Source organism: Bubalus kerabau, chromosome 6, assembly GCF_029407905.1.
Source record: "Bubalus kerabau isolate K-KA32 ecotype Philippines breed swamp buffalo chromosome 6, PCC_UOA_SB_1v2, whole genome shotgun sequence".
Taxonomy (NCBI): Eukaryota; Metazoa; Chordata; class Mammalia; order Artiodactyla; family Bovidae; genus Bubalus; species Bubalus kerabau.
The window spans coordinates 104,150,377-104,175,758 of record NC_073629.1 but is presented as its reverse complement, the minus strand read 5'-3'; the positions used below and the strand labels follow the sequence as shown (position 1 = coordinate 104,175,758).

Sequence of the window (25,382 nt, the reverse complement as noted above, 5' to 3'; positions counted from 1 at the left end):
TTCATGGAGTTAAACAAGTGGGAAGCAGCTGGTGAGTCGGGGAAACCATATAATTTCGGATGGTGAATGGCATGAAGAAAATCAGTTATCTATCCAAAAGAGTGGCAGAGGGCTACTTTAGATTGGGTGCAATGTTCCTGACTGATGACCTGAGCTGAGACTTGACCTAAAAGACCACTCCCCACCCTCATGAAGATTTAGAAGAATATTAAAGTCAGTTAACAGGCCCTAAATGGAATCCGAGTCTCCGTGACCTAGAACAGGCTAGAATCCCAGGTAGGTGGCCAGATAATGTAATGTAGGTCTTATATGTAAGGAACTGGATTTTATTCTAAATAAGGGAAGCCGGGAGTGATTTATAAGCAGATTCATTTAAAAGCTCTAGCTGTTCTGCAGTAAGTGACTTGGACATGATGAAAGGGGAAGCTTGTGGGAGAACTGGAATTAAAAGACTAGTGCCTGACTTTAAGAAAGTGCTGAATATACTGAACAAGCCTTATACGCCAGGCTGTTCTAAGCGCTGAGGATAAACACGGTTTTTGCTTCCGGGCCTCCAGACTACTGAAAGGGGGTAAGAAGCCGCACATATGACGGTTCAGACGGTCTTGGTTGCGTAGGCTGATAAAGATCCTGAAGACTGCCTAGTCCAAGCCCCGTAGCCTGAGCAAGAATAATCTGTACTGCACTTACTGTATCCAAGTAAATGAGAGGCCTCTCGGCCTCGAGCAAAAAAACGCCGAAGATGTCCTCCGGTCTCAGCGCTCAAGGAGACTAAGGTGAGGTAACAACTTGCGAGTTGTCAAAACGGAAGGAAGCCCCGGCCACCCACGCAGCGCCCAGTTTGGCGTCAAAGGCGGAGAGCTTCCGGGGGCGGGGCCGGCCGCCCCCGGCTCTTCCTGCGCCTGCACCGGAAATAAACGCCTCCCGGCCGAGCAGGGGCATAGGATCGCCGGAACGCAGCGCTCCCGACTTCTGCTTCCGGGTCAGAGGCATGGCGGTGGCAAATTCAAGCCCTGTCAATCCGGTGGTATTCTTTGATGTCAGCATTGGCGGCCAGGTGAGGTCTTGGCAGCCAGCCAGCCCGATGCCAAAGGGAACGTGCACGCGGTATGGCAGGCAGATCACCTCCTCAGGTGTAGCAAACTCGGGAAGCCAAAAAGTGAAATCGAACCAGCACTTACCGACCTGCGGGGCGGGGGTGAGGGAGTAGGAAAAGGAGGAGTCTTGCGCATCCTAGCGTCCCGCTGGTGGAGGGACCGGGTGGAACGGAAGAGTAGGCTATGGAGGCGGAGGTGGGAGAGACCAAGCGGCATGGGGGTCTGAGGGTTCCCTGTTCGGTGAGGCCTTCACGGGCTTGGACTGGGCTTTCTGAACGTCTCTCGCCGGTTGCAGGAAGTTGGTCGTATGAAGATTGAGCTCTTTGCAGACGTTGTGCCTAAGACGGCGGAGAATTTTAGGTAAGAAGATGTTCTTTGCTGGATAAACCAAACGAGAAGCTGGGCCTGTCTGTGGAATCTTCTGCCTACGTCTATCCGTTCATTCACCGTCCTTGAGATCTGACTTCTCTGGGTATCGCTCTGAATAGTCTTGACCGTCCCCTTTTCAGTTTATGTTAATCTGTATGCCTGGACGTCTGACCAGCCGGTTGGTGGGCTGACTAGCGCCGACGTCTCCTCTTCCCGCCGAGGTTAGGGGCGCTCAGAGTTGTGATGCCATGGCGACTGAATCGTTCACTCTTTTCCTTTTCAGGCAGTTCTGCACAGGAGAATTCAGGTCAGTCTCTGACGTGGTTACTTCTCTGCTTGCTCCTGAGGGCTGTCCTGAGGCTGCAGTGAGGGTATTGGGGAATCACTGACAGGCCTTGAATGATTGCTGGTGACAGTAATAGAAGGTATTACTATGGGTCTGTCAGTTCATTTGCCTTCTTCATCTCTCTTCCCCCGACCATCTCTAAAAGAGTGTCTCTGGATCGACTGTATGGTAAACTTGAAAGGCCTATGTTTACCTGTTACCATTTCAAGTCTCTTTCTTTTTGCTTATAGAAAAGATGGGGTTCCGATAGGATACAAGGGGAGCACCTTCCACAGGTAAGGCCTTTGGCAAGCCATCCTGGGGGACTTTTAAAATTATTATTAGTATGGTTTAGAATTACTTCCTTGGGGGATTAGTCTCTTCAGAGGAAAACAAAACCATAGCATAATTCTTAGTTCTTGAGAAGGGATGTTTTTGTGAACTCAACCACTGATTTAAGGACTTACTAAAACCAAAGTGATAAACGTTATATTTTGAAATTAATGTTATTCCAAACCACAGAATCTTCTCCCAGGATCCTTTGTTCTCTGTTTCAGGGTCATAAAAGATTTCATGATTCAGGGTGGAGATTTTGTTAATGTAAGTATTGTTCCTTTCCTATTAAGGACCTATAAGTTTTGTTTTTGTTGTTGTTGTTATTGAAGCTGCTCCTCAGGGACCTGAGAACAATAGCCAGGTTTGCTGGGGGAGGAGGTGGGATTGGGAATATCCTGTGATGGGTGCTACTCATTGCATCACTAGATGATATATCAGCACTTTGATTAAGTCAGTTCAGTTCAGTCTAGTCGCTCAATCGTGTCCTACTCTTTGCGACCCCATGAATCACAGCACACCAGGCCTCCCTGTCCATCACCAACTCCCGAAGTTCACTCAGACTCACGTCCATCAAGTCAGTGATGCCCTCCGGCCATCTCATCCTCTGTCGTCCCCTTCTCCTCCTACCCTCAATCCCTCCCAGCATCAGAGTCTTTTCCAACGAGTCAACTCTTCGCATGAGGTGGCCAAAGTACTGGAGTTTCAGCTTTAGCATCATTCCTTCCAAAGAAATCCCAGGGCTGATCTCCTTCAGAATGGACTGGTTGGATCTCCTTGCAGTCCAAGGGACTCTCAAGAGTCTTCTCCAACACCACAGCTCAAAAGCATCAATTTTTCGGCGCTCAACCTTCTTCACAGTCCAACTCTAACATCCATACATGACCACTGGAGAAACCATAGCCTTGACACTAGACGATCCTTTGTTGGCAAAGTAATGTCTCTGCTTTTGAATATGCTATTTAGGTTGGTCATAACTTTCCTTCCAAGGAAATTAAAAGATCGCAACCAGAAAAAAAAAACATTATTTTTTAAATTTTAAAACACATTATTAAAACAAACAAACAAGCAAATATTCTTAGTCCAGCTTTAGAAGGTCTCAAATTCCGCGTCTTTTAATTTCATGGTTGCAATCGCCAGATGGGTATGTCCTTATTATTTCACCACAGTTCCCACCACTGGCTTCCCTTCTTTATGTCACGTACTCCTATAGGCATTTAAGTTTGCAACCCCTGGCCACAACTGATTGGAGTAGGGCTTGGGGTGAACATATCCTTTTTTATTGGCAGGTAAGAAGGGCTAAGATGCTATTCTCTGCGTTCTTTTCTTTTCTTCCCAAAGGTTTCTATACTGCTATATTGTCTTAGCAGGGATAGGACCAACTTCTTATGGGTCATTGCCAGGACATGTGATCACTTACTAATTGCTCTAGAGTTAGCAGTTAGTCAGCCAGAAGGCTGTCAGAGAGAAGAAATTACTCAGAGCCACCCTTAGGGTAGAAAAAAATAGAATGAGCAAGAGGTAGAAGCGGAATTTGAGACCGTCTAAAGTTGGACTAAGAATATTTGCTTGTTTGTTTGTTTTAATAATGTGTTTTAAAATTTTAAAAATAATTTTTTTTTTTTCTGGTTGCGAAACAAAAGTACAAAAATGAAAATAAATCGTCTCAAGGAATATACTCTTGGCAGTTGCCCATCTTATTGTTGTGAAGATTTGTGTGTCAAATATAACTTTTAACAGATTTAAACTTTTAAAAATTTGTGCTCAGTCATTGTGTTTTCCCTTGTCACTATCTTCTTCCAAAACATCCTTGCTAATAACTCCTTACTGTTCCCTTAGGAAAAGACAGTGAATTTATTTGATCAGTCCACTGTCATTGAAGATTTAAGTTGCTTTCTGTTTTTTGTCCTGCAAATTAATTTGGTCATTTTCCCTACTCTGGCTTCTGGAGCACAGTAGGTAGTGTGATTATAGTGAATGATGTATTAACTGATCTTTTCTCTAGGTTTTTTTTTTTTTGAAATTGGAAAGGAGCGTGTTTTCTCTTCCTTCTATATGTATGTGTGTATTTATGTGTAGTTAAAGAAATCCCATGGACAGAGGAGCTGGCAGGCTACATCCACAAGGTCACAAGAGTCAGACGTGACTTCATGACGAAACAACAATAACGACAGAGATACAATAGCTCACATTTACACAGAGCTATGTGGATTGCAAAAAGTTTTTCTCATAGACGCTATTATTGCATCTTTTTGGCAATGTTGTAAGGAGTAGGTGATATCATTTTCACTTGATAGTTGAGGAAACTGGGGCTCAAAGATAGGTGACTTCCCCAGCTCATAAATGATAGATCTGGAACTCAAAGCCCATCTTTCCACTATACAGAGCTTGGTTGTACCAATAACTTTTAATCAAACAGTTTGAGAGGTTTTTCCCTTCCCTGACTTATATTAATCCCCTTTAGTGGTCTTTGTTCCAGTAAGAGCCCCTTGATTCTGCACTCAGTCAGCGTTTTCACATCCCATCATGTACCCAATATTCTTTTGGTTTACTAACTGGCTGAAAGAGTTTGGTCTTTGGTAGTCTCTCAATATTAACTTTAAACCCCTAGGGTTCTGTTTAAGGTACTACAGCAAAGCCTTGGTCAGGTTGCTTTATTATCCTGACTGAAGTTCACTCACTTCAAAAATGGGGAGGATGATAATGCATGTTCCATGAAGTTGTTGGAAGAGCAGAGGGATAACACAAATAGGGCTAGTTTAAGCAGAAATTGGGGATTTATGACAAGGTGTTTCGTGGAAGCCAAAGAAGGAAATAGGTCTAGGAACTAGAGAGTCACAGAACCAAGCAGTCCTTCCTTCTGTCTCTTGAGCTTTCTACACATGTGTATTGCAGTGTCTTTTTCTTCTCCAGCCCACCTTGCCGAAGATAGTCACCTGCAGCTTCGGGTTTGCACGGCACAGATTCAGTCTCCAGAGAGCAGATATTCTGTTTCCTGCTTCCCATAGAAGGGACTCTGATTGGCCCTACATTCTCCCCTCAAATTCCCCTCACCTCGACTTTAGCCAGAAGGATGGTATCTTGTCATACAGACTAGACTTCAAAGAGCCCACCCACCTGCATAGTTGAGAGGAGAGGGGAAGTAGTCAGTTAAATGGATTCTCATACACGACTGCAGGCAAGAGAGTCTTTGGAAAGGGCACTGATTACATATGTAATCACTGTTTCCTATCCTCTGCTTTGCTTGTATCTTAACCCACCTTTCTAGAGGCCCAGCTGTGTGACCTTTTTTTTTCCCCTCAGTGAGGTGCCCTAGCCAAGTTGTGGGCTGCACGTGCCTTGGATGGGCCTTGTTTTGATTACAGGAGAGGGTTAAAGAGGTGTGGCTCCCAAAGTGACCTGCAGGAGTAAGAAGACTTTAAAGCAGCGAGGCTTCGGGTACAGCAGCTGCTTCCTGTGAGCTCTGAGAGCCGACACTCGCAAGTCACTAACACTTCCCTTCTCTCTGCTCAGGGAGATGGTACCGGAGTTGCCAGTATCTACCGGGGGCCATTCGCAGATGAAAATTTTAAGCTTAGACACTCAGCTCCAGGCCTTCTTTCCATGGTAAGTGAGGACCAGTCAATGTTTGGGGCTAGGTTGACAGCCAGCTGAATTCTGGGTCCCTCTGAGGCCCAGCACAGTCTCTTGGGATAGAAGGAAATGCTTTCCTTCCCTTGCTTGACCCAGGACTCAGCTCTGCCCTGCCCACCTCTTTCCTCAGTCTGGTTTGATTTTTTTGGCCTGGACCCACTAGCCGGCCAGGGAACCAAACGCAAACTCTGCTGTGTGTTTTCTTACTTTGTGTGAGCCAGGACGTGTGGCTGGGCACCCAGCCTTGCTGCTTAGAATGCAGCCAGCTGAGCTGTCAAGACCCAGTGCTCACACACCCGTCACGCCACTCGCCCCTGACTCTCCCTCACACTGCCTGCTGGCCAGTCCCCCTGTTCAGGTCACACACCACTCCGTCTCCCCACTCCCAGGACCCTGTCTGCCCATTTACAACCCCACTCAAACATTTTGCTCCTCTCTCCATCCCCCTGCCCACCTCCTTTGGCCCCCCAGCTACACCTCCCTGCTTATTCCCCCTTCACTTCTCCTTACTTACCCCTCACCCCTCATTTGCCCTTACCCCTCTCACCCTGCTTCCTTCTCACTGTCCAACCCTCTCCCTCCCTCTTGTCATCACCTATTTCCCTCTGTCAGTTTCCCAACCCTAACTTCCCCAGACCAACTGTTTACAAGCACATTCTCTGTCTGCTTCCCCATTCTTCCACTCATCCACTCAGGCATCCGTCAAGTAAAAATTATTGACATCCACTGTTTTAGGCCTCGTGGTAAGGCCTGAGGATACAGATCTGATCCCTGCCCTCTAAGGGGGAAGCACACATGCTGAGTGATGAGTCCAGTGTATAATTCATGCCATCAGGGTACTAAGGGGAGGTCACCTCAGTGTATGTAAGGGTACTATGAGGGTCCCAAAGAATGAGAGTAATTGCTGCAAAGATCCAGAGAAGTTCTCTACCAGATAAAACAGCCTAGACAGAAGATGTGTGACCCTGAAATAGTAGGGTGGCATGGGCAAGGGCCAGAAAGTGAGGCAGGTGATGAGAACATAGGTTGTGGATGGGACAGGGAATGAACTAGTAGAGACCACTGGAGAGGCAGGTGGGTCTAGCTCCTGAAAGGCTCTAAATGCCAGAATAAGGATGAGGTTATGTGGACTTGATTTCATGGAATGTGGAAAGCCATACACTTTTTTGAGCAGGACTGGTCGACTTTGTGTTTTAAAACGAAGATTCTGGCTGCAGTGTTTGAGTGGCAGATAGGAATGAAGAGGCTGGGGCAGAAAAGCCAGTTAGGAGGCTGCCATGACGCTCGGGTGAGCCTGGCGTAACGGACAGCATACAAACCTCCTTTTAGAAAAGTCAGGCTGGGCAAGCACGGTACCGTGCCGAAGGGGCTCAGGTGGGCTTGGGTTGTCTTCATGAGGATTGGAACCCCTCTAGGTGTGTGCCGCTCTTTTAGCATCTGGGGAGGGGTCAGAAAAAAGCGGAAGGAAACTTTGCTTCTGCTGCCTTCAGGCTGACACTGGTTAAGCTGTGTTGTCACCCATCCTGTAGCACAGCTGTTTTAATTGTAGCACAATTGCTTCCATTCTCCACTAAATCATGATGAGTTCCTCAAGAGCAGAGACTGAGTCGCATTGATCTCCTAGCCTGACTACCTGATACAGAAAGGTGCTGAGCAGATACTGATGAATGACTGAAAGATACTCAGAATAAAGGCTAATGTTGAGCATATTCTCAGCAACAACTTTGTTTGCATTAATTCATTTTAATCCTCAGCATCCCTCTGAGATAGTGCAAATGAGGAAACAGAGGCATAGAGAGGTTATGCAGCTAAACTAGACCACAGCCAGTAGTGGGGCTGGGATTCAAGATAGATCATCTGGCTCCAGAGCTTGTTCTCTGAACCAGTAAGCTATTCTGCCTGAAGACTGGCTAAATGATTGACGAAAAACACATGTCGTATGACTGTTTTCCTACCTGCCTACTAATAAATGTGTATACATTGAGCAGCAAGGTAGATAGATAGGAAAAACAAGAGGGAGGGAGGGAGGAAGAGAAGAGAAGAAGGAAGGAAGAAATGGGACCACTGAGGAGTCTGCCCTCATTCCAGAGTTAGGTCTGTTCTCACTGGCTCAGGCAGTCCTTGCTAATGTGAGATGTTCCTGCATACGTGAACAAAAACCAAAAATAGTCTCTCATCTCACATGGGGAATTTCTAAAATATGAAGTGAAATCCCTTCTAGACAAAGTCTTTAATGTATTTCATACACATTTTCATTCCTTCAATGTTAAACACAGACTCAACTAATTTAAATCCATTAAACATCCAGTGAAGGCTAGTGACCTGATGATGTCCAGTGTTGTTTCCATAGTATTACTTTTATGAGACCTGTGCCTTTAATAGTACTGGTGCTTTCAGTTTTCCATTTTCTACTCATTTTTTTCCAAAACAAGGGAAGTATGCAGTGAAATATTCACGTAGTTCCACAGGCACCTGGTAAGCCAGTGCTGCTGAAACATGACATGGGTTTGCTGATTGCTTTGTGTTGTCATTATATAATGCATTGTGAAGTGTAATGATACAAAAACAATTTCAAAAGAGGAAAAGGGAAGGGATATGGCTGGAGAATTTCAGATCCTCAATTTTAAAAACTAATTTTTCCTATAAAATTCAGCAATAAAGGATTTGGGATGTAGCTGTAAAAAGCACGTTGTTAATTAAATGGAATCTTTTTTCTAGCATAGCACTAGCATGGCAACTTCTTGCACCTTAAATTTTTTTATTACCATTATTTCGGGACAGTACAGAGCCATTCAGACAAAACAGTTTATGGCACAAATGACGGGCTTTTTGTGAACTGGTAGCTAATTCATGAAGTGTGATCCAGTTATTGCCAGTACTAGCCTAAATACAGCAAATCAGATTCCATTAGCAATTTTTTCCATTATAAAATTCACACTGTAGGAGACATGTGTAGTTATTGAAGGGTCTAGCTCTTTGAGGGCAGAAATTGTGTATTCTGTTCCTCTCTGTGTCCTTGGGTCCTAGGTCAGACCCAGGCTCACAGTCAATGCTCAGTCAGATTTGCTGAGAGAGCACGGAGGAGTCAGGGCTATAGTCTCTTTTAGGGAGTTTGGCCTTTCAGCTAACACGGCCAGGAAAACTCACGGTGTGTCTGTTTGGTTTCCATCAGGCAAACAGTGGTCCCAGCACAAATGGCTGCCAGTTTTTCATCACCTGCTCTAAGTGTGATTGGCTAGATGGGAAGCACGTGGTGTTTGGTGAGTCCTGTTCCTGTCCTAGTCCAGGTCCCCTCAGCCAGTGTGGAGCTTCTAAAGGAGCTGGTCCCCCAACTCTTGTGCTCAACGGGTGTAACTGCCCTAGGTAGTAGTCAGGAAGGTGGAAGCTGTGGTGGGTGGGGAGGATATGTGGTTAGAGGGGATGACGAAAGGGCCATATGATGTAGTGAGTAGCCACCTGGGCAATGTGTCTGTGTAGGTATGGCTGTGTCTGCGGGGGATGGCAGCATTAAGAAATACCACACGGGCAGCATGGTGCAGTGGGGCTTTGCAATTGTTTCGACCTAGATATGAGCCCTAACTCTGCTCCTTACTACCTGTGACCTTGGGAAACATTTCATTTCCACTGAATATTAATTTTGTAATGTTAGTCTGAGGTTCAAATAAGATAATGGCTGAGAGTGAGCCTTGCAGGGCTGGAAAATACTATGCAAATGAGAGTACCCAAGTCCAGCTCATACTCTTCCCACAGGAAAAATCATTGATGGACTTTTGGTGATGAGAAAGATTGAGGTGAGTCCTGTGGTGCTGATCTCCTCTGTGTCAGCCATTCTGGCCTCGTACTACCTGACTAGTATTGAGGAGCGGGAGAACTTGTTCGGCCAGGCTTCACCGGGAGGAGAGACCGTGTGCCTCCCAAGGGTTCTGGGCCCTAAGTTAGCCTCTCTTGTGCGAACTGAGCTTTGGCCTCTGCTGACTCTTTCACCTACTTGATGCAATCCTCCTCGGCATTGTATTCAAGGTTGTTCATGACTGAGTCCTTGCTTCCCTCTCTATGACTTCTTTTTTTTTTTTTTTTTCCATGACTTCTTTTGCCCCTTCTGCCGCTGCCACTTCCGTGTTCTAGTCACATCAGGCTACTAGCCCGCCCTTAAATATGCATACACATCCTGCCTCTTGCTCTTTCCTGCCCCAGTCTTTGCTCATGCTGTGTCTTATAACTTATTACATTTTTATATGTCATGAGTTTGATGGGTGGGGTTTGTTTTTTTTTTCGAGATTATACATTTTCTCTTTGATCTGTATTATATTCCTGTCAGATCAGCCTGTGAGCCGTCAGTCCTTAGCACAGGGGCTGGCAGGCATCGGTAAGTGTGTGGTGAGGGGTGTCAAGAGTGGAGGAATCACCACTGTGCTTTCTCTCCTAGAATGTTCCCACAGGCCCTAACAATAAACCCAAGCTGCCTGTGGTGATCTCACAGTGTGGGGAGATGTAGTCCAGAGGGAGACTGAATCAGGTAAGTGTGTCTTTCCTGATCAGGAGTCAGGATCCCAGAGAGGGCAGCACGGTCTGGTGGAAAGAACTTTAGACCTGAAGATGCGGGATTGAGCACATTTTCTCTCTGTGTGACCTGAGAGAAGTCGATTCCCTTCCCTGAGCCTGTTTTTCTCATCTGTCCGATGGTGATAATGCCTGTCTCCCAGGGTCACTGTAAGGATCAAAAGAGAAAGGTTGAGTGGGACACTTCATTTTTCTAACACATTATAGTTTACAAACTGTCAACCTGAAAACCATCAGGCACTTGCTGACAGCACTGTTAGACACTCATTTCATTCAGTAGTCCCACTTACAGACCTGGCTGCAGTCCTGGGTGATTGGGAGCAGCCTGGGCAGCCAGAAGACTCTCTTGTCAAGCTTCTCATCAGAACTGATGCTGCAGTCCCAGGTCCTGACTTTGTGTTTGCCAGACTCAGAGATGAATGTGACACATTTCTCAGCCCACAAAGACTCACTTCCTACCTAGGCCTGCTACTCACCGCCCACTCTGTGCTGGATTTTGGACATGGAGAGTGGGAGAAAAAGTGAACGATGCCTCCACCTTTTAGGAGCTTATGGGGAATAAAAACACATTCTCAGAAGTGATCACTAGTAATATGAGTGATGTTGTTAAGTGTTAGTATGAGTTCAAGAAAGAAATTGAGCATGTCCAGCTAGGTAAAGGATGGTAGTGCTTTGCCTTTCTTTCCTTTTTTTTTTCTTTAAATTTTCAAACCTGCAGGATAATTGGAAGAATAGTACATTGAAACCTCTATACTTTTCGCCTAAATTTGCCAATATTGAACATCCTTTTTGTAGCATTTTGCTTTGGCTTTTGTCTCTTTGTCTTCTTCCCTTGCCTCCCATTCCCATTCCCACTGTTCCTCTCCCACTCCTCTTCTTTCCTTTCTTTCCCTTACTTCATTTCTTTCCCTTCTGGAAGTTGGAGGACTTCTTGACACCTTACCCCTAAATACTTCAGCAAGTGACTCCTAAAAATAAGAACATTGTGCATAACCAATAATATTGTCTGATATACAAGTTCAAACTTCCCCAGTTATCCACAAAGTAACTTTTCTAGCTCTTAAAGAAATCCAGTCAGGTTCACATATTTCATTTGGTTATTTATTTTTAGTTAGGAAAGCAACATAATTCACCTGAAAATTTTCACACAGAACAGCTAAAGCCCCCCTCTCCTTGACAGTTCGCCCCCCACCCCCATCTGCATCCCCATCTCACTGCTCTCAGAGGTAACTGCTGTATCAGTCTGATGTATGTCCATGGGGCCTTTTCTTTGCCAATCTAATTTGGGGAGGTTTTGTTTTTTCCTAAATGGCATCATACTATTGAGTTGGCCAAAAAGTTTGTTCAGGTATGTCCATAAGATGTTACAGAAAAACCATACGAACTTTTGGGCCAACCCAATATTTGTTCATCGTTTTATTTCCATTTGACATATGTCTGGAAGACTTTTCCTATACCATTCATATAAAACTATGTAGTACTTAAAACTGATATGCTCTGTATTTGTAGCATATATCTCAATAATTACAAATTTTATAATTATACAATTTGACTTGAATCAAGTGTACATTTCTGCACCTTAGTTCTTATTTTTTATGTTGTGGCCATTTTGTCCTGAATATATGTTAAAAAAAAAATTGGCAGTGGGTTGCTTATCTTAACTTTGGTGATATCCTTTGTTAAAGAGAAGTTCTTAATTTTGATGAGATCAGAATTTTTAATCTTTTCCCTTGTGTTTTGTTTTAATCTAGTTTAAGAAGGTCCTTACTACCTCAGTCATAATGCCTAATGTTTTTGTAGTTTTTCTTACAAAAGTATCTAGAATTTATTTTTCTGGATTCTGCCATTTTTTTCAAATGGAGATCTAGTCAAATACCAGAGCATCTTAGCGACTATGCATACCTCCGTCTGTGACTTACTTTGTGTTCACAACATCTGGCACTTAAAGGCATTCAGTTAACATTTATTACATGAGTTAATAGAGAAGGAGAATGTCAGGCATTTTAGGCATGGATCTGGTGTGAGCAAATGCCAGGGCAGGAATGCACAAGTGCGTGCTGAAAGCTCATGTGGGTCCTTGTCCAGCAAATGCTCCCTTCTCAGGCCCAGTTGACACGCTGAACTGTCTTTTCTGCCACTACTGGGGGCCCCAGGCTCAACCTACTATCCCCACGCCCTCACTGCGGTTCATCCCCCCTCCCCCTCTTTTCTGGGCTGAACTAAAGTTGAACTCATTGGTCCTTTTCCTTCTAAAGACTGACCACTGATCACCACTGGAGGACAGAAGATCATTAAAAACAGTAAAGTTTAGAACTCCTTTTATGTTTGCGGCCTTTTCTCTACATTTTTCTGAGTCCCTTACAAAAAGTTACTGGAAATCTGTTAGGAGTTTGTCTTCTCAAGGTGGCAATCATCAACCCTCCTCTCCTCACCTGCTATGAGCGAACGTCATGTAAACCTTTGCCTCTATGCCCCAAGCAGAACAAATCCCAGGGGTGCCCTTTGATGCTCCAGAGGTCCTCTACAGCCATACTGTCCAGGAGGCATTCCTTTCTGCAATGGTGGAAATGTTTTGCATCTGTGCTGTCCATTATGGTAGCTTCCAGCTACATGTGACCGTTGAGCACTGAAAATGTGGCTGCTGTGACTGAGGGACTCAATTTTTATCTTTATTTAACTTTAATTAAATTTAAAGAGCCACATGTGATACCTTCAGCTTACTCTTCTAACCTTGACTTGCTCAAAATTAAATCTTTCTTAGCTTATATTTAGAGACAATAGAGTAAAAGCAATTCTATCACTTAGTGAATATTTCTGGTGCTCAAATTCTGAGCTAAGAACCTTACTTTAATTATCTCATCTAACTTTACCAAGTTGAAAACTCGTAGGTTTCAAGGTGTAGGGAATCTAAGTGGTAGTCTGACCTTAAGGCATTGCACAGATGGGGTCCTCACTTTGGGTTTCTGAGTAATGGATTTGGGAGAAAGTGAGGAAAAGAGGTGAGTAATTCCCCCAGGAGTATAGTATCCTTCCATCCTGTTTCTCCCCAGCTGTAAAGTTACAAATATCTCTTAATTTCTAAAGGAGTATTTCAGATCCCTCAGGTAGTGTCTGGGTGGAATAATGTTTCACTGCCAGTATAGATGATGTTTTTAAGTCCTCCTACCCCACTCCAGTACTCTTGCCTGGAAAATCCCATGGACGGAGGAGCCTGGTAGGCTGCAGTCCATGGGGTCGCTAAGAGTTGGACACGACTGAGCTACTTCACTTTTCACTTTCATGCGTTGGGAGAAGGAAATGGCAACCCACTCCAATGTTCTTGCCTGGAGAATCCCAGGGACAGGGGAGCCTGGTGGGCTGCCGTCTATGGGGTCATACAGAGTCGGACATGACTGAAGTGACTTAGCAGCAGCAGCAGACAGTATTTCTCAAACTTCAGTACACATATGAGTCACCGGGAGGTCTTATTACCATGCTGGTTCTGACTCAGTCAGTCTGGATGGGACCTGAGGTTTTGCATTTCTGACCAGGTCTCAGTTGATGCTGACACTGATCTGGAGTAGCAAGGCCACAGGGAAATGACAGCCTGTCTTTTAATTGAGAACTCACCATGTTCCAATCAGAAAAGACACAGAAGGAGATAATCTTTTGATGGCATCAGTCCAGCAGGAATCTACTGCATTCAAATCAAGAATTCACTTATCAGGCATTTGAGGCCTTGTGCCTAGGCACTGGAAACAGAGGAATGTAGGAAGGAGACAGAAGACAAGTGAAGTCACTCAATCAGCTGTACCTCCTATGAAGTTCTTCCTTTCACAACTTCTTTTGTGCTTTATCTTAGATCCTGACCTTGGTTGTAGTGAAAATGAAGTTTTCTATTAATATACAACTCTAGATGCAGAAACCTCGGAGAAGGCAATGGCCCCCCACTCCAGTACTCTTGCCTGGAAAATCCCATGGACGGAGGAGCCTGGTAGGCTGCAGTCCATGGGGTCGCTACGAGTTGGACACGACTGAGCGACTTCACTTTCACTTTTCACTTTCATGCATTGGAGAAGGAAATGGCAACCCACTCCAGTGTTCTTGCCTGGAGAATCCCAGGGACAGGGGAGCCTGGTGGGCTGCCGTCTATGGGGTTGCACAGAGTCGGACACGACTGAAGCGACTTAGCAGCAGCAGTAGCAGCAGATGCAGAAACCTAGGTTTTATCTCAGTGGGTCCTTTGAAAGCTTTTTATTATGAATTTGTTTGAAAGTAAAAGTTGCTCAGTCATGTCCAGGTCTTTGCGACCCCATGGACTAAACAGTCCTTGGAATTCTCCAGGCCAGAATACTGGAGTGGGTAGCCTTTCCCTTCTCTAGGGGATCTTCCCAACCCAGGGATCAAACCCAGGTCTACCTCATTGTGGGCGGATTCTTTACCAGCTGAGCCACAAGAGAAGCCCAAGAATACTGGAGTGGGCAGCCTATCCCCTCTCCAGCGGATCTTCCTGACCCAGGAATAGAACTGGGGTCTCCTGCATTGCAGGTGGATTCATTACCAACTGAGCTATCAGAGAAGCCTGAGTCTTCTCTTCAGGGGAATTTGGGGAACAATGAATTTAAAGAAAGATCTCTACTGCTTGACAGCACCGGATCTGGGGATCACAGAGAGACTAGCAGGGCTGTCAGAGCACACAGCCACTCTTTTCCAGGAGACTCTCAGGCTTTCAAAACAGGATTTTCCTGCTGTAGAGTGCCCTGGGTTCTTGGCTACTTACAGCCACCTGGTGGAGGTGTGGGGGCGATGGAACCTCTGTTTTGAAAGCCCGAGAGTCTCGGGAAAGAGTGGTTGTGCTCTGCTGGTCTCTCTGTGATCCCCAGATCTGATGCTGTCAAGCAGTAGAGATCTTTCTTTAAATTCATGGTTCCCCAAATTCCCCTGAAGGTAAGAATCACATAGGAGCATTTGTTAAGACTACCAATTCCCAGTCACCCTCCCCTACCCCTCAAAAGTTTGAGTGAATTTGAGGTAGGATCCAGGATGCTGTTTGTTACAAGCATCTCAGAGGCTTCTTACCAGAGAAATGTGGGTAACCCTGCTTTAGGTGGTGCTGGATGAATGTTTTTTAATATTTGTCGCTTAGGAGAAAATATAATTAGCATAGCACATAATTTTACAGCTATCATAGCTTACAATGAGGTGTTATTCAAGTTCAGATAGTAGGTTAAAAATTAATTGCACCTGTGGATGGTGGCTATCCTAAGAGATGTGAAGCTGCTGTTGTAATGACTGAGTTTAAGTCCTCCTAGGCAGTATTTCTCAAACTTAAGTGCACATCCCAACCTGGGATTTCCTGTAGATGTGATACATTCCTGTAGAGGAAGATGCTGAAAGACACCTTGGTTAGACACCTTGGCTAACTCTTCATTCATTTCACAACTAAGAACTAATTAATTAAGATAGGCTCCATGCTGCAGATGAGGCTACAAACTTGGAAAGCCCAGTTCTTGCCTTCAAGGAACTCAGTCTCTTAGGGAAACTGAAAATTACAGTACAATAAAGCACCGGACTGGAGATTTTAAGATGAAGGAAAATGAATGCTCGTGTCTGCCTGGAGTGTTTAGGAAGACTGCAGGAGAGATGTTTCAGCTGAGTACAAGAATGGAGCTTGTCAGGTAGCTAAAATGGGAGAGCATTCCAGGCACAGGGAATAGCATGAGCAAAGGTACAAACCGCAGGAAACAGCAGGAAGTGTTAGGGAGACTGCAAGTAATTCAGTACAGCCAAAGCAAGGTGTGAAAAGCAAATAGAGGCGAGGCTAGAGGAGGCCAGGACAGATGTGAGATCCAGGGCAGGCTGATGTATTCATACGTTAACTCCACGGTGGGGCTGAGCTTTAGGCAGTATGTACAACTCCCTCCAGCCCCCTCCCACCCCAGGGTGAGAGTCCACCATGCTTCTGAGATACCAAACGGTGGCCTGGCTGTCCAAAAAGAACCAGGCCAGCGGGACCCACTCAAGGTTTTTGAGCAGAACAACACCCTTACTGACTTTCTTTATTCAGAAGTGTGGAGGACAGGCTGGAGGCCAGTGAGATGCCCCTGCAGCAGTCTGGCCAGAGAGGTTCCATGGAAATATGGGTCTAGGGAGCAGGGCAACAGATATCTGCATATCTGCTGGGTGTGTATACTGTTCCCTGCCCTGAAAGTCAGAAGCCCTGCCAACTATAAAGGGCAGGGAGGAGAGAATGGCTCTATTCCAGTCCCTCCAGTACAAAGGCAAAGCTCCCTGCCCTGAAACCCAGTATACAGAGTGATATATCATGTCCATGGAATACTATATAGCCTTAAAAAGAAAGAAATAGCTCTGTATGTGTTGGCAGATTTTTAAGATACATTAAAGGACAAAGTCAAGATATAGTACATTATATAAACATGATGCTATTTAGAATTACTCTCTCAGAAATTACTGGAGTGATGGATTGCTGACTGGTAGTAATGGTTACCTCTGCAGAGTAGAGATAGCTGAAGACTTTTTTTTCAGTTTATGTATATGCTTGAATTTTCTACATTGGGCATGTATTTTATAATATTATAAAATTCAGATACACAGAAATACATACTTTGTATCTGCAGTTTTAACTACTCCTAGTTCCTCCAGTCCTTCCCAGTAGCGTGTGGCTAACATCAGTTTGTGAATCATTCCCTGGTTCCCTCCTGGGTGTACCCACAGTACTTGGTTCACCTCTCTATTCCCACATTTAACACAGTGTATCATGAATGTGTTGGTCTGGTTTTCTCTAGACTCAGAATTCCTTGAAGCAGGGACCATGCCTCCTCACAAAGTGCCTGGTCAGGGATTAGAGCTTAGGTTCCAGTTCATTTCAGTTCAGTCGCTCAGTCGTGTCCGACTCTTTGCGACCCCATGAATCGCAGCACGCCAGGCCTCCCTGTCCATCACCAACTCCCAGAGTTCACTCAGACTCACGTCCATCAAGTCAGTGATGCCATCCAGCCATCTCATCCTCTGTCATCCCCTTCTCCTCCTGCCCCCAATCCCTCCCAGCATCAGAGTCTTTTCCAGTGAGTCAACTCTTCGCATGAGGTGGCCAAAGTACTGGAGTTACAGCTTTAGCATCATTCCTTCCAAAGAAATCCCAGGGCTGATCTCCTTCAGAATGGACTGGTGGGATCTCCTTGCAGTCAAGGGACTCTCAAGAGTCTTCTCCAACACCACAGTTCAAAAGCATCAATTCTTCGGCACTCAGCCTTCTTCACAGTCCAACTCTCACATCCATACATGACCACAGGAAAAACCATAGCCTTGACTAGACAGACCTTTGTTGGCAAAGTGATGTCTCTGCTTTTGAATATGCTATCTAGGTTGGTCATAACTTTCCTTCCAAGGAGTAAGCGTCTTTTAATTTCATGCCTGCAGTCACCATCTGCAGTGATTTTGGAGCCCAAAAAAATAAAGTCTGACACCGTTTCCACTGTTTCCCCATCTATTTCCCATGAAGTGATGGGACCAGATGCCATGATCTTCGTCTTCTGAATGTTGAGCTTTAAGCCAACTTTTTCACTCTCCACTTTCACTTTCATCAAGAGGCTTTTGAGTTCCTCTTCACTTTCTGCCATAAGGGTGGTGTCATCTGCATATCTGAGGTTATTGATATTTCTCCCGGCAATCTTGATTCCAGCTTGTGTTTCTTCCAGTCCAGTGTTTCTCATGATGTACTCTGCATAGAAGTTAAATAAACAGGGTGACAATATACAGCCTTGATGAACTCCTTTTCCTATTTGGAACCAGTCTGTTGTTCCATGTCCAGTTCTAACTGTTGCTTCCTGACCTGCATACAGGTTTCTCAAGAGGCAGGTCAGGTGGTCTGGGATTCCCATCTCTTTCAGAATTTTCCACAGTTTCTTGTGATCCACACAGTCAAAGGCTTTGGCATAGTCAATAAAGCAGAAATAGATGTTTCTCTGGAACTCTCTTGCTTTTTCCATGATCCAGCAGATGTTGGCAATTTGATCTCTGGTTCCTCTGCCTTTTCTAAAACCAGCTTGAACATCAGGAAGTTCACGGTTCACATATTGCTGAAGCCTGGCTTGGAGAATTTTGAGCATTACTTTACTAGCATGTGAGATGAGTGCAATTGTGCGGTCGTTTGAGCATTCTTTGGCATTGCCCTTCTTTGGGATTGGAATGAAAATGACCTTTTCTAGGCCTGTGGCCACTGCTGAGTTTTCCAAATTTGCTGGCATATTGAGTGCAGCACTTGCACAGCATCATCTTTCAGGATTTGGAATAGCTCCACTGGAATTCCATCACCTCCACTAGCTTTGTTTGTAGTGATGCTTTCCAAGACCCACTTGACTTCACATTCCAGGATGTCTGGCTCTAGGTCAGTGAGGTCCCAGAGCACCATGCAACTTGTAAAGTGCATTCATACGTTTTTGTACATTCTCCTTGAGGACCCGGGAGTAGACTTCTGTCTGAGCCTGTGGTATGATGCCAGGACCCACTGTGCTCTGGAGGAGGGGGAATGTTAGCAGTGTTTGGGGGGAGGGTTACACTCAGTGGTAACTGAGTGTACTCACCCCATTCTTTTAGTACAGCCAACTCCAAGGCCATAAACAGAGGGTGTGGACTTTCGTTTCTCTATAGCCCTGAGCCCAAAACCTTCAAGGAATAGGGATTGCTTTGTTCTAGCGCTCCAGAGAGCCATCAAGGTCTGGCAGAAAGCACACAGACTTTGGAGCCAAGTAGACCAGGAAGCCCCATCATTGTCAGGCCATTAAACCCCTGGGAACCCTAGTTTTCCCCTTTGCTTAATTATAATATATACTGCACAGAATTGTGAGGGGTAAATAATAAATGAGATAGTGTATTGGCTGTAAATATTAATAGCTTCTTCCTTGGTTCTTACGTAATATCCCTGTCCACTCTGCTGTAGGGCACCAAAGGTCTGGCCTGTGGCAAGAAGCAGAGTGGTTCTGCTCTTTGGGGAAAGGAGGGTTTGGGGTGCAGAGGAGAGCTGCGAGTGTTTTCTCTCGTGGCCGATCCCCTCTGAGCTGCTTCTCTCTTCCATCCCTCGCAGACCCTCTGCCACTGCAGACCTTCCCTTGCTCGATGTGGTACTCTTGAGTAAGATAACCTGGACTGGCCCCTGTGTTGGCTTCCGTGCTGGCTGCTGCCCCATTTGATCAAGAAAGAGACCTTGAAAGCATCACAGATTCAAAACCCCGAATTTTGTGTTTAGTTTTCAACTGTAAATAAAGTTGTTTGGTTTTTTTTTTTCTTTGTATGTTGTGTTCTTCTTAAATGGTTGTAATGATACCCTACCTCCTCATGCCTTAGCTCCAGCTAGGAAAACTGGCTTTCCCCAGAGACCAGCACTGACCAGAGGCAGGCTTTTGCTATGCAGAGTGGATGCCTCAGATTTATAAGCAGTTGTAGCAGCCCCCTCTTAGGTTAAAGCTAATCAAACAAGACAAAGCTCCAGGGCCTTCTAGCACTATTTCTTCCAAAGGTGTTTCCAATAGGTTCCATTTGGTTAGTTCTAGAGCCTGTAGGTGAAAGGTCACTAGCTTGAGATATTTGGGGATGGATGACCATTTGGTAGAATGTGGCTTAATCATGATGAAATTTAGTTAAAAATCTTGGTTTGAATCTGAAGTCATTTTTTAAACAGCTGAGGTCTTTGAGACCTTCCCCTCTCAGAACCTTGGTTTCCTCATCTGCAAAATGGGGATAATATTACTGTTTTGTAGTATTGTTGAAAGGGTCAAACAAGAGAATGAATAGAAGAGTAACTTGTAAACAGTAGCAAGCGTTGGAAAATATTTGTTTTGAAAGGAAATAGCCCAACATAAAAAGATCCCGTTGAGTATCATGTTCAAGAGATGAAGGGAACTCCCTGGTATTCCTTTCATGAGGCAATGTGTGTGTTATCCCATTCCTACGTTCTCTTGGCTCATGGCAGGGATGACTCATAACTGCTAGCAGCAGGCTACTGTAGCTAGCAGAGTAACAGAGAGCTAAATTCTCTGACAACAGAACCAGCTTAAAAGTGCCATTTCACTGTACGGGGGGTCAAGGAAGATGGAGAAATGATCAAGGGCCTCTGTTGTGTGGATATTTGCAGCTCTGTCTGGCCAAGTAAACAGGATTCAGGGGACACAGGAAAGAAGGGGCTGTGGAGGAGAAATCTTGAAGTAACTAAATGGAGTAGAATTATAGACAGGAGGGAGGATGAGCAGCTGGGATCCTGAGTTGACATCCCCAATGGGACATCGAATTAAATTACACTTGGCACCTATATTCTATGCCAGTGTCTGTCTTGGGCACTGGAGCTGTGAAAATGAATAAGATGTGACCCGTGCTTGTGACAGGGACTAGGCAGTTTGGAATCAGTGCAGTGTTAGAATCTGAACCCTTATGAAGGCAGGAAATGTGGTCTTGTCTTTTTTTACTGCTGTCTCCAGCACTAGAAGAGGTAAGCACCCAGTAGCCAGTAAGTGCTCAATAAATAATTGTCATGAATGGTAGTGGTATGTTTAAGGTGCTATGGAAGCAGAGCGCAGAGATCGGGGGTGAAAGGAAGAGGCAACATTTCAGGTAAGTACTGGCAAAAAGCAAAGGGGAAAATGAAAGATATAAACATCTGAATGCAGAGTTCCAAAGAATAGCAAGAAGAGATAAGAAAGCCACCTTCAGCGATCAATGCAAAGAAATAGAGGAAAACAACAGAATGGGAAAGACTAGAGATCTCTTCAAGAAAATCAGAGATACCAAAGGAACATTTCATGCAAAGATGGGCTCGATAAAGGACAGAAATGGTATGGACCTAACAGAAGCAGAAGATATTAAGAAGAGATGGCAAGAATACACAGAAGAACTGTACAAAAAAGATCTTCACGACCCACATAATCACAATGGTGTGATCGCTCACTTACAGCCAGACATTCTGGAATGTGAAGTCAAGTGGGCCTTGGAAAGCATCACTACAAACAAAGCTAGTGGAGGTGATGGAATTCCAGTGGAGCTATTCCAAATCCTGAAAGATGATGCTGTGCAAGTGCTGCACTCAATATGTCAGCAAATTTGGAAAACTCAGCAGTGGCCACAGGCCTAGAAAAGGTCATTTTCATTCCAATCCCAAAGAAGGGCAATGCCAAAGAATGCTCAAACGACCGCACAGTTGCACTCATCTCACATGCTAGTAAAGTAATGCTCAAAATTCTCCAAGCCAGGCTTCAGCAATATGTGAACCGTGAACTTCCTGATGTTCAAGCTGGTTTTAGAAAAGGCAGAGGAACCAGAGATCAAATTGCCAACATCTGCTGGATCATGGAAAAAGCAAGAGAGTTCCAGAGAAACATCTATTTCTGCTTTATTGACTATGCCAAAGCCTTTGACTGTGTGGATCACAAGAAACTGTGGAAAATTCTGAAAGAGATGGGAATCCCAGACCACCTGACCTGCCTCTTGAGAAACCTGTATGCAGGTCAGGAAGCAACAGTTAGAACTGGACATGGAACAACAGACTGGTTCCAAATAGGAAAAGGAGTTCATCAAGGCTGTATATTGTCACCCTGTTTATTTAACTTCTATGCAGAGTACATCATGAGAAACACTGGACTGGAAGAAACACAAGCTGGAATCAAGATTGCCGGGAGAAATATCAATAACCTCAGATATGCAGATGACACCACCCTTATGGCAGAAAGTGAAGAGGAACTCAAAAGCCTCTTGATGAAAGTGAAAGTGGAGAGTGAAAAAGTTGGCTTAAAGCTCAACATTCAGAAGACGAAGATCATGGCATCCGGTCCCATCACTTCATGGGAAATAGATGGGGAAACAGTGGAAACGGTGTCAGACTTTATTTTTTTGGGCTCCAAAATCACTGCAGATGGTGACTGCAGGCATGAAATTAAAAGACGCTTACTCCTTGGAAGGAAAGTTATGACCAACCTAGATAGCATATTCAAAAGCAGAGACATCACTTTGCCAACAAAGGTCTGTCTAGTCAAGGCTATGGTTTTTCCTGTGGTCATGTATGGATGTGAGAGTTGGACTGTGAAGAAGGCTGAGTGCCGAAGAATTGATGCTTTTGAACTGTGGTGTTGGAGAAGACTCTTGAGAGTCCCTTGACTGCAAGGAGATCCCACCAGTCCATTCTGAAGGAGATCAGCCCTGGGATTTCTTTGGAAGGAATGATGCTAAAGCTGTAACTCCAGTACTTTGGCCACCTCATGCGAAGAGTTGACTCACTGGAAAAGACTCTGATGCTGGGAGGGATTGGGGGCAGGAGGAGAAGGGGATGACAGAGGATGAGATGGCTGGATGGCATCACTGACTTGATGGACGTGAGTCTGAGTGAACTCTGGGAGTTGGTGATGGACAGGGAGGCCTGGCGTGCTGCGATTCATGGGGTCGCAAAGAGTCGGACACGACTGAGTGATCTGATCTGATTTGCAGATTGGTTGGAATTAGCCTGGAGATAATGGTGGGGAGGGCCTTCTAGGAAAAGGGAACTATGTTCTTGGGCCAGAGTCTATAAGAGATGGGGACCCAGTGAAAGTTTTGCAGAGGAGAGTCTTGGAATGAACCCACTGGCTATTCACATCACTTAAAGGTACACACCAGAGCTGTGGTCACCTGGGCTCTCAGGGTGACAGGGGCACTCTGGTGTGGAGAGCTCCCACCTTGAAACAGGAGATGAATTTTGACATGAACTTTCTCCTCAGTGCTTCAGTACCATCTGCAGTGGTAGATGTAGCGAAAAGGAAAACTAGTTTCGTATTTCTTAAATCGTTCATCTATCTTCATGTGCATTGAGCATGAAGAGAGAGCTTAGTAAAGTAATTGGATGAGTAAGTAATGATACTTCTAAGGAACACTTTAAAGACAAATGTTACAGAATTTATGTTTCTGCTTGAGAAGCCATCCCTTCAAAGCAGTGACATAGGGAAGGTCCCTCACTTATTCTCAAAGGTGCTGCTGCTATTATTCTAAGTGTCTTTATAACAACATTTGCAAAAAACTCTCAAGCCTATAGGGCACACTTTTAAATGTCCTCGGTGTTGGCAGAATTGCCTTTGAGGAAACATTTTCTTTTTAACAGTTAAAAGTCACCTGGAGCTGAAACAGATGAATAGCAGCTCTGGGGCCGCAAACCTTTTCTCTTGGATTACTGGCGCTGCTGCCTAGATAACCTCTGCTGCCAGTACCTCCTTCTCTGATCCATTTTCTACATCACACCTTATTTAATACATTAAGATACCATGTGTCAGGGACTATGCCAGATGCCTCAGGAACTGGTAGTCCTATAGGGAAGATGTAAGGAGTGCAGTACAGTGTGTGAGGAGAGGAAGGGTCTCCTAATCTAGTAACACCTGAGGCAAGATGCAGAGGATGAAGAATTAAGCAGACAAAGGAGAAAGGAAGAACAGAGGGAATAGAATGCAGTAATTCTAAGGAAGCAGTTGTAAAAAGGTCACCTGGAAGGTTGGACAGGGGATGTGAAAGAAGAGTGGAAGCTAAGGCTAGAGGTCATGCAAGGTCCTGCCAACCACATTAAGGAATCCGGATAATTCTGTGGGTGGTGTAGTCACTGAAAGATTTTAAGTAAGACAGTGTCATGATCAGATGGCGGTTTCAAACACGATGTTGGCATGGGGACTATTAGAGTAAGAAAAAACGATACTGCGGTGCTCTAAGCCAGAGTTTGGCAGGCCAGGTATTTTCTATTTTTCAGTGGTTCATGAGCTAAGGATGATTTTTAAATGTTTAAATAGTTGGGGGAAAAGGGTTTCAACAGTTGGAAAATCTAAATATTTTGTGACGAAAAATTGCATGAGATTCAAATTTCCATAAGTTACTTTTTGGGGAGAACACAGATGCACTTGTTTACTGATTGCCTATGGTTACTTTCAGGCTCTATAAAGTTGAGTGGTGGAGACGGAATCATCTGACCCCTAGAGAAAAAGTGTGCTTACGCCTGCTCTGGGGTTTCCCAGGTAGCTCAGTAGTAAAGAACCTGCCTGCCAATGCAGGAGACATGAGTTCCATCCCTGGGTTGGAAAGATCTCTTGGAGAAGGAAATGGCAACCCACTCCAGTATTGTTGCCTGGGAGATCCCACAGAGCAATATGGTGGGCTGCAATCCATAGAGGTTACAGAGAGTCGGACACGACTTAGCAACTAAACAATTACCTCTGCAATGAGCACTAGATGATGATGGCCTACATTAGAGTAGCAGCAGTAGGAATAAAGACTGGACTGGCATTTAGAGATTTTCTATGACTGACTCAGGGAGGCGTTTAGGAGGTGGAATTGACAGCCTAAATGATACGATGGGGTAAGGACTACCACACTAGCCTCCTAGGCGGCTTCCCTACTTCCAAGGTAACAACCCATTCTCTGCTCCCTAGCAATACAAAAAAAAAAAAAAAAAAAAAAAAAATTCCAGTCCCTATTTCAACTCTAAAATTACCCTTCTCACTATTGCCCTTAAGTTTCAGATAAAATGTTCCTAATTTAATCCTGCCTTCCTGTATAACCCAGCGTCTTCATTCTGGTCCTGTATAACTACTTTACTTCCATTTTCCCCAGACCCCATCTCTTCCCTCTATGCCTTTGCATAAACCTCCATGTGCTTGAAGTCGGCTACCTTCTTCCCAGGGCCACTCCCAAAACGCTTTGTGCATTAGCAGCGCTGGGGTGTTTGGTATGTCGCATTTTGAATTTGTGCCTTCATCCCTAGGCTGAGTTTAAGAAGGGTGCAACTGGCGAACTTGTCCATCCCCAGGAGATAGCAGACGCCTAATAAAGAACGAAGGTGAAGGGCTTCATCTACATTATATGGCAGCCTCAATTATGGCTGTTGTAAGAATAAAATGCCTAGCTTGCTCAATAAACGTGAGTTGAAATTAAATCTTTTTTGTGGCCAATACAAAAAGACGTGAATACTTAACAAGACAGTCCTCCTGTGCTTAGAAGGCAGGTCCCCATGGAGTACACCCCCGCCCTCCGCCCTCAATATTTTTAACAGGGGCTTCCTAATAGCTAGCGTGATC

The 25,382-nt window shown here is 44.8% G+C and overlaps 1 protein-coding gene across 5 annotated transcripts; it reads left to right on the top strand.

The window, feature by feature from the left end:
- Window positions 1–900: 900 nt before the first annotated feature.
- On the top strand, window positions 901–25,264 carry PPIH (peptidylprolyl isomerase H). Of its 5 annotated transcripts, none has more exons than XM_055586190.1 (10): window positions 901–1,057; window positions 1,393–1,457; window positions 1,750–1,773; window positions 2,043–2,087; window positions 2,349–2,391; window positions 5,638–5,730; window positions 8,930–9,017; window positions 9,508–9,548; window positions 10,184–10,273; window positions 25,070–25,264. In XM_055586190.1, the coding sequence occupies exons 1-9, from the start codon at window positions 992–994 to the stop codon at window positions 10,250–10,252; spliced, it is 534 nt and encodes a 177-aa protein (XP_055442165.1). In that variant the 5' UTR covers window positions 901–991; the 3' UTR covers window positions 10,253–10,273; window positions 25,070–25,264. The 5 variants fall into 5 exon arrangements, with proteins under 5 accessions (XP_055442165.1, XP_055442166.1, XP_055442164.1 ...); XM_055586189.1 differs by lacking the exon at window positions 25,070–25,264 and adding an exon at window positions 19,400–19,596 and having other exon boundaries at window positions 902–1,057; XM_055586192.1 differs by lacking the exons at window positions 901–1,057; window positions 25,070–25,264 and adding exons at window positions 1,095–1,133; window positions 19,400–19,596.
- Window positions 25,265–25,382: the final 118 nt, after the last annotated feature.